The 16,152-nt window shown below is 39.5% G+C and overlaps 1 protein-coding gene across 2 annotated transcripts in view; it reads left to right on the top strand.

Annotated features, from left to right (window-relative positions):
• The first annotated feature begins 903 nt into the window (after positions 1-903).
• EPC2 (enhancer of polycomb homolog 2) overlaps positions 904-16,152 on the top strand; it is a 124,095-nt gene continuing 108,846 nt past the window's right edge. The window contains exon 1 of one of the 2 annotated variants that reach the window (XM_035008074.1): positions 904-1,292. In XM_035008074.1, the coding sequence (XP_034863965.1) occupies positions 1,140-1,292 (153 nt within the window). In that variant the 5' untranslated portion in view covers positions 904-1,139. The remainder of the gene's footprint in view (positions 1,293-16,152) is intronic. The other variant, XM_035008073.1, reaches the window with a different exon arrangement.

The raw sequence follows: 16,152 nt of genomic DNA, 5'->3' as shown, positions 1-16,152 counted from the left end.
ACACACCTGCCACTTCGGAAATGTGTGCTGCCTTGGTTAACTTTTATAAGTTTAAGAACTCTGTGTTTGAAATCAGAGAAGTATCTAGCATCCATTAAATAACTCTAAGAAGTTTGGGTGACAGGTTCAAGGGCACTTGTTGCATCTGGCAGCCTCAAACATTAACCCTCACTGCTGCCATAAGCGTCTTCCCGGAGAAGGCGACGATTAGTGAAGATGCATTGCCGCGAAGAGCTCTTTGGGGCAGGTGCTGGAGAGAGGATGCAGGGTGGAGGGCTGGGGCTGCATGACCGTTTTCGGGGCGGGCGGGACCGGCAAATCTGCGCCGCTCTGAGTGGGCAAACGGAATGGACCTTTCGCACCTCCCCGGGATGTGCGAATTGGAGGATGCGAATTAGCCGGCTTTCGGGGCACCGTGGAGATAGCGCTTTCTAAGTACAGGCTCGGTGGTGGCTGTTGTGCCCTGGTTGACATCTTCCTTTCCTTTCCCGCTCACGGACTTCTGCAGACACGCGCTGTTCCGCGCTGCCGTGTTTTGCCCAGCGCTTTCCTTCGGGGCACCCAGCGAGCGGCGGGTCGGGGCCGCGGAGGCAGAGGCGCACGCTCTGGGGCGCGGGTTAACTTGCGCACCTGGCACCTGCCACAGGCTAGAAGCGGCCGGCAAGCCGAGGGCCGCCGCCGCCCCCTCGCCCCTGAGCGGCCCGAGGCTGAGCACGCTCCCGCGGGCCGGCCGCGCCGCGGAGAGAGTGGGTGGGCAGGCGAGGGAGGGGAAGGGAGAGGAAGGAGGGAGGGAGGGAGAGGGCGAGGCGCGTCCCCGCGGCGGGGGCGCGCTCTCGCGCGGGCTGCCGGGATCGCTCGCCGCCGCTGTGGTAATGTCCGCCATGTTGGCCATGGCGCAGGGAGCGGATCGGGCGGGCGAGCGGCGGATCTAGTGTGTGGAAGCGGCCGCGGGCGGCGGGGGGCTGTTTTCGGGCGGGGTGGGCGCCCATGCTGTGGCCGGGGGCAGTGAGGAGGAGGAGGAGGAGCGGGCCGGCCGCGCTGCACTGAGGAAGGAGGTGGAGGAGGCGGCGGGAGTCCTCCCCCCCTCCCCGCCCGCCCCGCCGCCGCCGCCCGGGCTGTTCCTGTAAGGCGGGGAGACAATGAGTAAACTCTCCTTCCGAGCGCGGGCGCTGGACGCCGCCAAACCGCTGCCTATCTACCGCGGCAAGGACATGCCTGATCTCAACGACTGCGTCTCCATCAACCGGGCCGTGCCCCAGATGCCCACCGGGATGGAGAAGGAGGAGGAATCGGTAGGGACTCGAGTGTTTATTACCCCCCCTTCCCTCCTCCCCCCTCCCCTTTGTCAGTCGGGCCTCGCCATTCACAGAGCGCTTTACGCTCGCTGGAGGGCGCCTCTGCCGCTCCAACGCATGGGACCTTACGCCGGCGGAGTAGCGTAAACCCTCTCGGCCGGCGCAGCGCCCGCCCGCGGCCGCCATGTTGTTGCGTCCCAGTGTTGTGATTAGCTCGCAGCGCCGCTTACGCTGCCGTAAGGGGGCCTTGCCGTAAGCGGCGGCCGGGAATGGCGCAGGGGATGTTCTGGCCGCACTTGGCGTACGGCCTCTGTTTACCTCCTCCCCCTCCTCCCAATCTCTCTCCGGCGCGGGGTTAATTAATGGGCAGGGGATCCTTTGGCTAGGAAAGATTTTTTTCCCCCACTTGCAAATTTAGTTTTGCGTTGGGTTCTCTTTGAAGTGACTTATGGAAAGTAAAACGCGTTCAAAACAAACATCTTCCTCCTAGCAAGGTAACCCTCGCTCTCGAGCCGGCGGCGGTGGTGCAGCGGGATGAGGCGGTGCAGCACTGCGGCGGGGGAGGGCGGGGGCCGCGACTACCCAGTGGGGTGTAGCGGTAGAGAGCCGTTGACCGGCTAGCTCCACGGCCGCGAGAAGGGACGGCGCTGCCCGCCTGGCCGGGAAGGCGCCCGCTCGGCGCTCAGCGTTAGAAAGCAAACAGGGATGTTCAGCAACGAGCTGCTGGCGTTGCCCCGTCCCCGCGCCGTATCCCCGAGAATTGTCATCGGAGAGGAGGGTCTTCTCGAAGTTGAGGATTTAATGCATCTAAATTGACAGTTACGTTTTCTGATAATACAGCGCTTTCTGTAAAAATTCTGCTTTTCTCCCTAACGGGATTTTGCATACGGATAAATTTTATCTGGCTTGACTGTGTTTATGACTCGAGTGGTGTTACTTGCGTGCGAACTTCATAGTAACTGCACCCTCAAGAATTTCTTCAATGAACCTGCGGTCCCGCCTTATTGTCAACCCTGGGTGTGCGTGGATTGGTTCTCTTGCTTCTGTGACTGTCAGAAGAAGGCTCGAGGTTTCTGTGATTGGTTTTCTCTTTTGACTATTAATATTGCAGGAAATGCTTTTATGCCTTTGATTGGCTGCTCCAGTTCTGACCTCATTATATTACCCTGTTATTACTACTTTCTGCTGTGATTTAATCACATTTCTCTTTGGTTTTTGGTTATTTGAAAGTCTTGCACTTTAAGTAGGAAATGAATATGGCAATAGTATCGGGATGAACATTCAGTATTCAACTTTTCAAAGAGTATGAGAATTAATTGAATTGAACTTTAAAAAACAACTTTGTATTCCACAAAGTTAAATTTCTGTTAATATTATTTTATGGGTTTTGATACAAAAGGAGAGGTAGCTTATGAGTATCAACAGTGTATGTAATTACTTGGATCCAGTTATTTTGGTTTGGGAAGAACTGAAATCAGGAAACTTGTTCTAGAATGAACAGTTAGTCCCTGCAAGATAAATGGCTTTTTGTGAACGTTGATCAGCAGTATACTTATTGCTTTAGGTCCTTCGTTTGCCACATATATCTTGGTATTTTATCTGAATTCAGGAAGAAGACTTCCAGTTTAGTTATTTTTTTAATGTATTAAAAACAAATGTTTAACCCTTTCACTGTTAACTTTTTCAGTAGAAGTTATGGTTTCCCTCTAGAGATTGGAAATTAGATTATATTGGATTATTTTCAGTACCCTGCTTCAACTGCCCAATTTTAGGGAAGAAGAAATCCAACTTCTGGTGGAACTAGAGTTGAAACCCAGGACTTCTGACTCTCTGTCCTGTCCTTTCTACCTCTTCAGTGTTATAAGTGGAGGTACTTAAAATCAGAACAAAACTAAACAAACCCTGACAGTTGAGATTTATAGTCTAAAGTCTTTTGCTTCCCAGAATGTCCAGTTGGGGTGTTAATTTTTTCTTTTCGTCTTTGAAGTTAACACTAAGAAGACTTGTGCTTTCATAAGTGACAGCCAATTCAGTTCTTCTGGTCTTATTTAGAGGGTTTCTGTTATTCAGCAGAATTATTTGTTCTTCAAAAAAATACTCTTCCTTGATCAACAGTTCTAAGCAGCAGTAAAATAGAAATCTCATAAATGTTTTGTGTTTCACTTGAATTGTATTTCAATTCAACTTCCATTATCAACAACATGTTTTAATTACTTTCTTTTTAATCATGTAGACTTGTAAAAAGAAAATAAAACCAACCTTGGCTTGTGGATTTATAATTGTTGCTTTGTATTTCTAAACTGTCCACAGTATGGCCTCCCTTCCTGTTTGGTTGACAGAATCCTTTAACTTCATTTGAACCACCTTCATGGATCTTACCCCTCTTCTTGCCCCCCAGTAAAATTAAGGACTGTATCTATAGGATTGTTTTTAGACTTTGTTTATATAGTCATTGACTCAGTTTTGAGTTACACTTTGGTAATACTTAGATAATTTAGGTGTTCTTTGGCATTGATAGCACGCTATCATTCTTTTAGCTCTTTGTTTTCTTTTGGAAATGCAGCCTCCTTCTCTTCCCTTTCCTTATTTTCTTTGTCTTTTGCCTAAGGTCTGCCAGTTGGCATCCTCCTAAACTTGATCTCTGTAGTGCTCCTCATTGCATTTGGTTTAGGTCAGATACTGAAAACATATGTTTATTTCGAATTTAAGCAACCAGAGAGATCAGGTGATTGGTGATTCTGCCACCTCCCCCTGAGTGTTGTATAGTGGTAGCTGATGTTTTTGATAATACTTACCATTTTTTGAATACTTCTGTGTCCCAGATAATGTGTTAAGAACTTTACATACTATTTCATTTAATCCTTTTTAAAAATCCACTTTTTTGATGTATAATTTACATACAATAAAATATGTTTATTTAAAGCATAGTGTTTGATGAGTTTTGACAAATGTGTACACCCAAGGAAATGCCACCACAATCAAGATAAAGCAACATTTCAGACATCCAAGAAGTTCCCTTGTGCTTCTTTGCAAGTCAGTCCCTCTCCACTAGTATTTCTAAGCAACTACTCATTTGCTTTCTCTCCCTCTAGACTAGTACTGTCTTTTCTAGAATTTCATTTAAATGGATTTCATATACTCTTGTGTTCGGCTTCTTTTGCTCAGCATGATTCATTAAAGATTCATCCTTGTTAACGTGTATCAGTCCATTCCTTTTTATTACTGAATAGTATTCTAGTGAGTTGATACAATATATTCATCCATCCATCTGGATATTTGATTTACTTTCTGTTTTTGGTTTTCATTTAATCCTTGTAACAGTCAAGTGGGATATTATTGTTTGTTTTATGAAGAAACTGAGGGTCTCACTGTTAGTAACTGGCAGGACTAGAATTCATGCCCTTGCTTTTATAATATCACAAAAACCATTCTTATAACCACTAGGCTTCGTATTGACTTCCTACAGAACCACAAATTAGCTTCTGAACTATTGTCAAGTTCATTATAGTTTTTGTAAATAATGTTTTACTTTTTATAATTTGATTGGAATATTAAATTATTAAGTGTAGTTTTTCGTCCCTTAACTGTGTCTGACTTTTGCTTTTGGTTTTTCAGATTTTGTTTCTTTTTCTTTTTTTTCTTAGAAGTTTGTTAGCTTTGCTTCCCTGTCCTGGCACCATTGTGTTTATCTGAATGTTTATGTTATCTTAGCATATAAGAAATTTGTGGGAACCTGTCCTACTTTATTATTAAGATTTTATCCTAATAGAATGTCGCCTTTCTAAGGGCAAGGATTTTTGCATATTTTGTTCATTAATGTATTCTGAGTTCCCCAGAACTGTGCCTGGCACATAATATATGCTTGCTAAATGTTGGGTAAGTGTTGAATGGGGCTTTATACCAAGATCTATGTTTTTGTGAAACTGTGTGTGTGTGTGTGTGTGTGTGTGTAAAATTCATTAACAGAATTTGGTAAATTATTCTTCTGGGAATTCTTTTTGGTTTCTTACTTTAGTATGACATATACGTAAATACCAAACCTTTTTATTTCCCTCTTGAGTGAGAGGCTCCTTTAAATACAGAATTTTTTTATACATAGGTATGGCTGCAATATTAGTTTTCATCTTGTGTTAATTATTCTTATAGGTGTACGTAGATTTATGTAAGATATTTTTTGTAGTAACGCACCATTAACCAAAATCTATGTGAAGCATGTGATTTTGCTTATTTTTAAAGAAAAAGACCATGACTGATTTGAATTGCCTTTTCTCCTTTTATGTTTTAGTTGCCTAATTTTGGTATTATCTTAATATTTTAAGGGACATTTTCAAAGATAGAGTAGGAATATATTCAGTCTTTCTCACATTTCAAAGTTATTTTTGGCACTAACACATTTCATGTTTCATGATAGGGTTCTAGAGAGGATATAAAATGCAGTTTTGTAAATTGATCTTGTAAAAACATTTAACATTTATTCTTTCAACAAAAGCAAATACTAGCCAGGTATCATCTGAATGCCAAATATTACTTAAATATGACATTAGGAAGCTATTTTAAAGGGGTAAGTATGTCAAAGTATTTGTAAGACTGTGTGCTGAAGTGTTAGGATTAAAATTAAAAGAAGAATAGAATACAGATCTTGACTTCAGAGAACTTAAAGGAATCGTTGAGGTCTAAAACATTTTTGGAAAGTTAGCAAAAACTACCAGGTTAAGTTGACCTGACAAAGAGCATTAGAAAAAGCTAAATGTCAGTATACTTAAGAGAGAAAACTGTTATTGGAATGTATAGAGGAGTTGGAGAGAGATTTAACCATTTGGGCTTTCAGGTTTGGTTGTACAGTGTGTATTGAAGCAAATACTTGAGTGCAGGAATGTTTAAAGCAATTTCTATGGATGTTGGGGTGCCTGGGTGGCACAGTTGGTTAAGCGTCCGTCTCTTGGTTTAGGCTCTTCGTTTAGGCTCAGGTTGTGATCTTAGGGTCTTGAGATCAAGCCTTGCGTGGGGCTCTGTGGGGCTCTGCGCTCTGTGCAGAGTTGACTTAAGAGTCTCTTCTCCCTCTGCCCCTCCCCACTGCATGCTTGCTTACATCCTCTTTCTCTCTTTATCTCTCTCTCTCAGATAAATAAATACATCTTTAAAAAAAAAACAATTTCTATGGATGTTAAGTAGACTAAAGGAAGGTTCTTCCATGTTACATGTATTTTATGTCCTTTTCAATCCCATCATCCCCTGCTGATAGAAACTTCAGGAGGGTAGCCCTGTGTCATTTCTGAGCAGGTCATTCTCTTAGCTCTTTCTCCTTTTTTTTTTGGACACACAGATGGCTTTTACTTTTCTTCCCCTTCCTTTGTTCTGTGCTATATCTTCAACACTAGAAACTGTTCAGAACAAAGAAGGCACTCAGTAAATATTTGGCGAATGAATGAATAAAAGTTGGGGTGGAGACAAGGTTGAAAGAAGGGTAGAATTATACCAGATTATAGATAGTTTCCAACATTAGGCCCAGGAATTTATAGGATGGTGTAGAAAAAAGAGCACTGACTTGCAAATGTGAAGTCTGTTTCTAGTTTTGTTTCTGTTCTTAGTGGCCAAATGATCTGGGAAAGTTGCCTTCCTTCTCTGAGCATCAGGTCATTCATCACTACCATCACAGCTACCATTTATTGAGTGTGTGTGAGTGAGTATGTGGAGTATGTGCCAGGCACTTTGTTAAACTCAGTAGATGGTTTAGAACTCATTCATACAACAGCAGGATGTGTAGTAGGTAGCTGTTGTCTCTTTTCCAGAAGAAACTGAGGCTTTGGAGATTTAAGTATCTTGCCCAAGGTCACCCCTACCTGGACTAGAACATAGTAAAGCCGGTATTTGAACTCAAACCCTATGAGTGATTGACTCTAGGGCTCTGATCTTTACCATTGTATTGCTTCATCTATAAAAAGAGTGGATTGAGAACTAGGTGATACCTAAGGTTTATTACATTTCCACTGTTCTGCAATTTATTATTCTGTAACATGGAAGAGTCATTAAAAGTTTTTGCCTCGGGCACCTGGGTGGCTCAGTGGGTTAAGTGTCTGCCTCCAGCTCAGGTCATGATCCCGGGGTCCTGGGATCAAGTCCCCGCATCGGGCTCATTGCTCAGCAGGGAGCCTGCTTCTCCCTCTCCCTGCCGCTCCCCCTGCTTGTGCGCTTGCTCTCTCTCTTTCTCTCTCTCTCTGACAAATAAAATCTTAAAAAAAATTTTTTTTTTGCCTCAGGGAATGATATGAAGGAAGGTTTGAAGTGAATGCCTTTGTAAACACTTCTTTTTTAAAAAGATGTAAAGGAATGATTTATCTATGGTATAAGTTTAGATTTCATCAGTATCAGTTCTCTAAAAATGAGGCCTAAAAATATTTAACAGGTGGGATCATTAGGTTAGTTTCATGTACAGAAACCAGAAACCAAATGTGGTTTCTTTAAGATTCCTGGGTGTTGTCTCGAAGACCCCAAAGAAGGCTTGACCAGTCAAGGCTTGGGAAGGCCTGGAACCAGGGCAAGCTTTGGGCCCTTTAGCAGCAAGTGATTATTAACATCACTGAACTAACAATTGCCAATCTTTTGAGAGGTAGTATAGGGTAGTAGTTAAGTGCATATGTTCTGGAGCCAGACTGAATGGTTTTGAGTCCTCTGGCAGGTTAACTTGATTTATAAAATCTCATAGGATTGTTGAGAGGATGAATTGTGGTGCACTTGGGACAATTTGTGGCATTCAGTAAGCAGTCAGTAAATATTAGCTATTATTCTCATCATTGTTACATTTTTTTCATTTCAGAATCCCAGATCCTGGTGTTAAAGGGCATTATTGGTTTGGCTTTCATCAGGTATCTATGTACCTGTAAGTCTTACAGTCTGACGGGGGACCGAGGTGGTGATTAGTACACATGTGCTGTTAAGGGCTGCTCTTGAGAATGAGGCTTTAGTTAGGTAGCTGCCCTTTAGAGACTTACTACTGGTGTATATGTAACAGAATGACCAAAAGTTGTGAAGTTAAATTGTTTTATTTTTTATTTTTATTTTTTATTTTATTATGTTAATCACTATACATTACATCATCAATTTTTTGACGTAGTGTTCCATGATTCATTGTTTGCGTATAACACCCAGTGCTCCATTCAATACGTGCCCTCTTTAATATCCATCACCAGGCTAACCCATCCCCCCATTCCTCATATCAGTGAGATCATATGATACATGTCTTTCTCTGATTGACAGAGTTAAATTGTTTTAATCCATAGTTTGACCCAAGGTGAATTTGTACACTTAGGGTGTTTTTATAAACCTTAAGTTTGTAAGTTGTTTTAATGAGATGACAATGTTTTACATATTTTACAATAAAATGGTAGGGTGTGTATTGCAATTTTTAAAGGAACTTTCAATTAAGGACTATAAAATAAGTCTCCAAAATCTTTTTAAAGAAAGCATACCCTTCGGGGCGCCTGGGTGGCTCAGTCGTTAAGCGTCTGCCTTCGGCTCAGGTCATGATCCCAGGGTCCTGGGATCGAGCCCCACATCGGGCTCCCTGCTCGGCGGGAAGCCTGCTTCTCCCTCTCTCACTCCCCCTGCTTGTGTTCCCTCTCTCGCTGTGCCTCTCTCTGTCAAATAAATAAATAAAATCTTAAAAAAAAAAAAAAAAAGAAAGCATACCCTTCATACTAATTTTTAGAGTAGTAAGGGAGGCATTTTGTGTGACCTCAAAGATATTATTTAACTTTCCTAGCCTTTAGTTTCCTCATTTGTGAAATAGAATTGGACTGAGTGACCTTTAAAGTACCTTTGGGTCTAAAAATTACTTGCATCTGTGAATCCACATTTCTACCTACTAGGGATATTGTCCAGAATATTAAGTAGATGAAAAGAACTAACAAGTGAGAGATTGTTAGGAAGATACTATCGTAGGTAAGCTTTAATTCTTTAAAAAGTTATTTATTGCGATGCTGTTAATTTGGTTTAGAGTCCTTTTTTTTTTTTTTTTTTTTTTGAGACATTTAGTTACATTTATCTACTGTTTGATACTGATTTTTCCTGGAGATAAATAGAGAAGTCCACTCTGTATGTTTTGGATATGATCAGTTCCCTTGATTTTGTGGTTTTCTTTCACTGTCTTTATTAATCTTACTCATTGCTGTAAATGTTCTGAATTTTGGTATACTTTTAGTCCTTACCATTTAAGTTTATTTTAATTTTCTAGTATCTCATGATTCTCACTTGAGGGGTGTGTACATTTGTGTGTGTATGGATGGATATGGCTGTATGCATGAGAGAATGAGAAAATAGATCCTTATTTTCCCATTAGACCAGATACCTTAAGCAAGGTATAATGTCTTCATTTTACTCAGCCCAGGCTGAATACCTATCCAGGCACTTAGGTGATAGAAAGTTTATAATACAGGCATTGACCAGTATACTGGACACTGGGATTGAATTTGATTATATTATTAAGCATACAGCTCTGCATCTTCATTTCATTACAAGTAAAGTTGAGGTAGAAAAACAGTAATGAATGTGTGGGGGACAGCATGAGGAGGAGAGGATGATAGGTAGGAATAAGCCATGAAGGAGACCAATGTAGATAGCAGTCGTACATCATGATTATTTGATTTTATCTTAAAATTGATCCTTGTTTATATTTTGCCTTGTTTACACTTGAATGAAACAGAACTTTAGGTTTGTCTAGTCTGCCATGCAGCACTGTTCTTTGTGGGATTAATAGTGGAGGAAGATGATGCCACTTCCAGACTCTCCTTAGTACCACTTTCTTATATATGCTTTTTGGTTTCTTTTTTCTTGCCAGCTAGTATCACTGTGCAGTCAGAGAATGCAGTTTGGAAGAGTCAGCCTCTCTGCTAGCTCTCTAACTCGTATCTTTACTTCCAGCTTTCTCACTTCCCTTTTTTGGAGAGGAGTGTGGACAAAGGATATGAGGTGGTTGGTTGGGGAGTCCACAAGCAGCCCTTATTTGTAGTGCTAATTTGATGAAGTTGGTACTTCAGAATTGTGACTTAGGTTCCATTCGTGGCCTTTGTCACTTTCCCGCTGGGCAAGATAAATTACTTTATCTCATTAAGCCACTTTGCTTCATCTGTTTAATGAGGAGCATCTCAAAAGGTAATCTTAAAGATTAACTTTTTTGTAGACTTAAATCAGTGCCCTATACAGGCAACTGCTATCTTTTTATTATTAATAACAGTTTTCAGTTGTACAGGATAATAAGTGTGAGGGAATATGGAAAAGTAAAATATACAGAGTATCTCCATACATTATTTTGTGGTATAGTTTCATATTTTTTTCTTCAGTCAATTACATATATTTTTACAGTTGTCAAACATTAGCAAATTGATATGTATATTTTCCTCCTTCCATCTCTGTTCCTGGCAGAGCATTTAACAATCAAAATGATTAAAAAAAATTAAAGACTTTGAAAATTAGCAACAAAGAAAACTGAATCTTTAGCTAATCCTCACACTTATACTTGACTCCTGAATAATTGATAGTTAAATATTGTATTTGTTTTTAGAAGTGATTTTTTTTCTTGGATTATTTAGTTGGTCATGGAGGAAAATCAGTTTTAGTGATGAAAATCTGTTCAGTGGGTGGTGTACGCTAGAGAATTGAATGAAGAGAGACGTTCTAATAAAACTGCACTCTGGGATGAACATTTAAGTTTGGAAACTTTGGAAAGCATGGTACTGAAGAGGGTAATCTTGCCATTTGTTTGATCCTTGAGGTGTTTCTCGACTGGCACGTTTTTGGCAATTTGTTGGATGTATGAGACTGTCACAGGCATAGCAGGAAGTTTATTGATACCCTGCCTGCTAATTTCTGGTAGCATTCCAATTGGGATAACCCCAAAATGTTTCTCCTTCAATTTCCAAGTGGGGGCTGTTGTGTCTGAATTAAGAACCATTTTCCAAGGCTTCTTAACCTTTTGTGACTTGGACTTCTTTGCAGTCTGGTAAAACTCCTCAAAATGATTTTTTTTTTTTAAGTATAATTAACATACATTGTTACATTAGTTTCAGGTATACAGTATAGTGGTTTAGCAATTATATACATTCCTCTGTGCTCATCAAGATAAGTGTACTCTTAATCCCCTTTATTTCCCTTTCTACTTTTCCCCTCCCCGCTGCAACCACCAGTTCTCTGTATTTAAGAGTCTTTTTGTTTTTGTTTTTGGGTTTTTTGGTTTGTCTCTTTTTTTTCTTTGTTCATTTGTTTCGTAAATTCCATGAGTGAAATCACATATTATTTGTGTCTTATTTCACTTAGCTGTATACTAAGTCTATCAATGGTGTTGCAAAAATGGCAAGATCTCATTCTTTTTTTATGGCTGAATAATATTCCCATGTGTGTGTACACACCACATTTTCTCTATTCATTCATCTGTTTATGGACACTTGGGTTGCTTCCATATCTTGGCTATTGGCTTGTAAACAAAGCTGCAGTAAACATAGAGGTGCATGTATCTTTTTAAATTAGTGGTTTTATTTTCTTTGGGTAGATAACCCAGGAGGGGAATTACTGAATCATATGGTAATTCTACTTTTAATTTTTTGAGGAATCTCCGTATGTTTTCCACAGTGACCGCCCCAATTTACATTCACACCAGTGGTGCACAAGGGTTCCTTTTTTCTCCATACTCTCACCAACACTTGTTATTTCTTGTCTTTTTGATTGTAGCCATTCTGATGGATGTAAGGTAATACCTCATTGTGGTTTTGACTGGCATTTCCCTGATGAATAATGATGTTGAGCATCTTTTCATGTGTCTTTGGCCATTTGTAGGTCTTCTTTGGAAAAATGTCTGTTTTGCAAAAAAGAATAAAATACCTAGGAATAAACTTAACCAAGGAGGTAAAAGACCTGTACCCTGAAAACTATAAAACAGTGATGAAAGAAATTGAAGATGACACAAATGGAAAGATATTCCATGCTTATGGGTTGAAAGAACCAATATCATTAAAATGTTTGTACTACTGAGGTGTCTGAGTGGCTCAGTTGGTTAAGCATCTGACTCTTGATTTCAGCTCAGGTCTTGATCTCAGGGTCATGCGCTCAAGCCCTATGTTGGGCTCCACAGTGGAAGTGGAGCCTACTTAAAAAAAAAAAACAAAAAACAAAAAACAAGTTAACACTACCCAAAGCCATGTGCAGATTTAATGCAATCCCTATTAAAATACCAATAGCATTTTTCACAGAACTAGAACAAATAATGCTAACATTTGTATGGAACCAGAAAAACCTTGAATAGCTAAAGAAGTCTTGAAAAAGAACAAAGGTAGAGGCAGCACAATCCCAGGCTTCAAGATATACATACTACAAAGCTGTAGTAATTGAAACAGTATGGTACGGGTATAAAAACAGACACATAGATCAATAGAATAGGATAGAGACCCCAGAAATAAACATGTGCTCACTGTATGTTCAACTAATCTATGACAAAGGAGGCAAGAATATACAGTGGGAAAACTGGACCACTTCCTTACACCATACACAAAAATAAACTCAGAATGGATTCAAGACCTAAATGGGAGACTTAAAACTCCCAGAAGAAAACATAAGCAGTAATTTCTCTGACATGGGCAATAGAAACATTTTTCTAGATATGTCTCCTGAGGGAAGGGAAACAAAAGCAAAAATAAACTATTGGGACTACACCAAAATAAAAAACTTTTGTACAGCTCAGGAGACCATCAACAAAATGACAAGACAACCTATGGAATGGGAGAAGGAAGTCCAAATGACATATCCAATAGAGGGTTAGTATCCAAAATATATAAAGAGCTTATACAACTCAACACCAAAAAGAATCAGTCAAAAAATGGGCAGAGGGCCTCAATCAGAATGATGTTTTAAATGCATAAAATAAAATCACATAAACCAGTTATATTGAAAGTTATCAAAATATTAAAACAATTTGTAATTTACATGCTTTATTAACACATTGACAGGATCTAGACTTGAGTCTAATTATCTTAATTTTGAAGTAGTGATAAGTATAAATAATATTTTGACAAGTGAAACCACTGTAATATGACAATGAAATGATCTGTTATTTCTGTTGTATTGCTAGTCCTAGTATTACCAGTACTACTATTTTGCCTCTTGCTGACATTAGTAATTGAAGGAAATGTTAAATTTGGTAGAAGTTAGTGGAATTAAAGAAATGATTATTTTTCTCGCCCAAGTTCATGGACCCCTCAATTCTTTCTTTGGATATTTTGAGGGTCTGTGACTTAAGGTTCAGAACGCCTCAAGATTTTCTTTGGCCCAAGTGGCAATCCTTTTCCTGTGTCATCTTTGTCCCAAATATATATAGTCAGGCTAAAGATTTTATTTCCATTATTATAAAGGAGCTGCTACTATAAACAATATGTTATCTTCATGTGTAAGGCATTTTCTAGGTTTTTTAAATTGAAAAATAATAGAACCAGATGATTTAAAGATAAAAACGTAATAGCACAAAATGGTATACGTGAAAAGTAAGTGTCCTTCCTTCCTTACAATCCCCAGACACTCCACAGAGGCAGCTATTGTTGTATGTCTATCCTAAAAAACTTCTAAACAAATGCTTTTTACTACATAAGGGCAAATATTTCCTATATTCATTTTATAAGTAATGTGATCTTAGAGTTTGTTTCTTAATCTAGAGTCATAAAGTCAAGTAATTTTGATTTTAAATTTTTTTTCTTTTAAAATCTCTGAAGAATTGAGAATTGGCAAATTGTAGCTTTCTGGTTGAATTATTTTAAAGCTTGGATATGAAACCTTAATCTTTTATCCCCATGTGGCAATTTGGCTGTCTGTAAGCCTTGCATTGTGCATAGGACTTTTTTATTATATACAAGGTAAATATTTTGAAGTCAGAATAACTATTGATTACGTGGCTTGTGAATGTATTTTTTCTATGAGTTATTTATGGCTTATATAGCAGTTTTGGTCAGAAGAGCAAAAGTGGGCTACCGTTTTGAAGAAAGTAGTCTTATTTCTGGTTATCATGTTGGTAAGCTGGATCTTTCATACAGACTGCACTCTCAAACTTTCACTGAAGTATGTGTTTATTCATCCAGTAAATATCTCCATGAATACATGGACCATGCCTGTACTTTTGTATCTATCTGGTACAGTGAATGACATATGGTAGGTGTTCAGTAAATATTTGCTGATGGAATGAGCAAACACCTGCTGTGAACTTTAGATTACAAAAAGGGATAAGACTGCCTTCAAGCAGTTTATAGTCCCATAGAAAAGAGTTGTACATGGATGACTCTGTATAAGGTTTAATGTGTTACATAGACGATAAAAGTGATATTGTGGAAATTTGTGTCTCAAGGGACATGATTTGAACTAGAGTATATTTGAGTTCATGTAATAGCTAATTGAGTATAAGATACTACTGAATTATTTTTTACAAATTATTTCTGAAGTTATTTCATATGCCAGGAAGCCATGAGTTTTTTTTAGATGCATGTCATTGCTTTTCATGTTGAAAAGTGTGTGATGCCCCACAGAGTTGTTAGAGGGTTGAAGAATTGTGATCTAGTGTAGAGTCACCTTTTAGGATAGGCAAACTTGTGTTAAGAGCAATTCCTGGGGCCCCTGGGTGGCTCAGTCGGTTAAGCATCTGACTCTTGGTTTTGGCTCAGGTCATGACCTCAGGGTTGTGAGGTGGAGCGCCCCAACAGGCTCTCTGCTGAGCGTGGAGCCTGCTTAAGATTCTGTCTCCCCCTCCTTGTCCCCCCTCTCTTAAAAAAAAAAAAAAAACAATTCCTGTTTAAAGAGCTCTGGGAAAAGAAGCTTTGTGATTTGGAGGATGACCTAAAGAAATAGTGCTGCTTCATTATTATACAAGTAATGTGCAGATTTTATTTATTTTGGTTTAAAGCACAGAAGACACTTTCCATAAAGTACTTAGATGATTTTCTGTACATTATAGGTGCTTCAGTCAGTAGTGGTTCTTTTTCAGCTTTGTCTGAATGAAATATCAGCTCAGCCATCTTAGAGTTCATCAGGGCTTTCCGAATACCTCCAAAAGAAATACAAAAGATTTAGGTCAGTGATTCTCAGACTTTGTCATGCATCAGAATCACCTGGGGGGCTTGTTAAAACACTCATCCCTGGGCTCCATTCTGATATTGTAGTTTTTAATGGGTCTGGAATGGGGCTTGGGAATTTCTTTTTTTAACATGTTCCTCATGCTGCCTGTCCAGTACCACCCTTTGAAAATACCAATTTAGAAGGGAGAATAGCAGTTCTCATCTTGACCACATAGAATAATAGTCTGGGATGCTTTTGTAAAGTACATGTGTAGATCTTACCCTAGAGTTAGCAATGGAATCACAATTTATGGGTGATTTTGATTCTAAGTAGAAAAAAGGTTAGTATGTGTGCCCATGTACCCTGCCTGTCCGCCTTGCCAGTTTACTACTCCTGTCAGAGGTATTTCTTTCTGCTCTAATTAGTTCTTTGGCTTTTAAGCCTTTTTTTTACTGATTCATTGTGTATATATGTAACCGAAATAAAGTGCATCTTGACACAACACACACGCACACAAATAAATATACAGTTCATTTTGTTCCCCCCATAGTTATGTTCTGTAAAGTTACCATGAACAATGAATTAGCGAATACTGAACCATTGCTCCTAAAGGAGATACAGGGTTGGAATCCTGTAAACCTCTGGTCACACCATTTTCATCAACCAAATCAACGCATACTCCTGTTTTATATATGTTTCTGTTTTAAAGATACTTTATTTAACTTATATTGTTGATTCTTGGCATTGAACTCAGAGCCAGGAGCACTCTAACTTGTGCCTG

Source organism: Mirounga leonina, unplaced genomic scaffold (assembly GCF_011800145.1).
Source record: "Mirounga leonina isolate KUSES-001 unplaced genomic scaffold, KU_Mleo_1.0 Mir_151, whole genome shotgun sequence".
In the NCBI taxonomy this organism is placed as follows: Eukaryota; Metazoa; Chordata; class Mammalia; order Carnivora; family Phocidae; genus Mirounga; species Mirounga leonina.
This window is presented reverse-complemented; position numbering and strand designations above follow the sequence as displayed.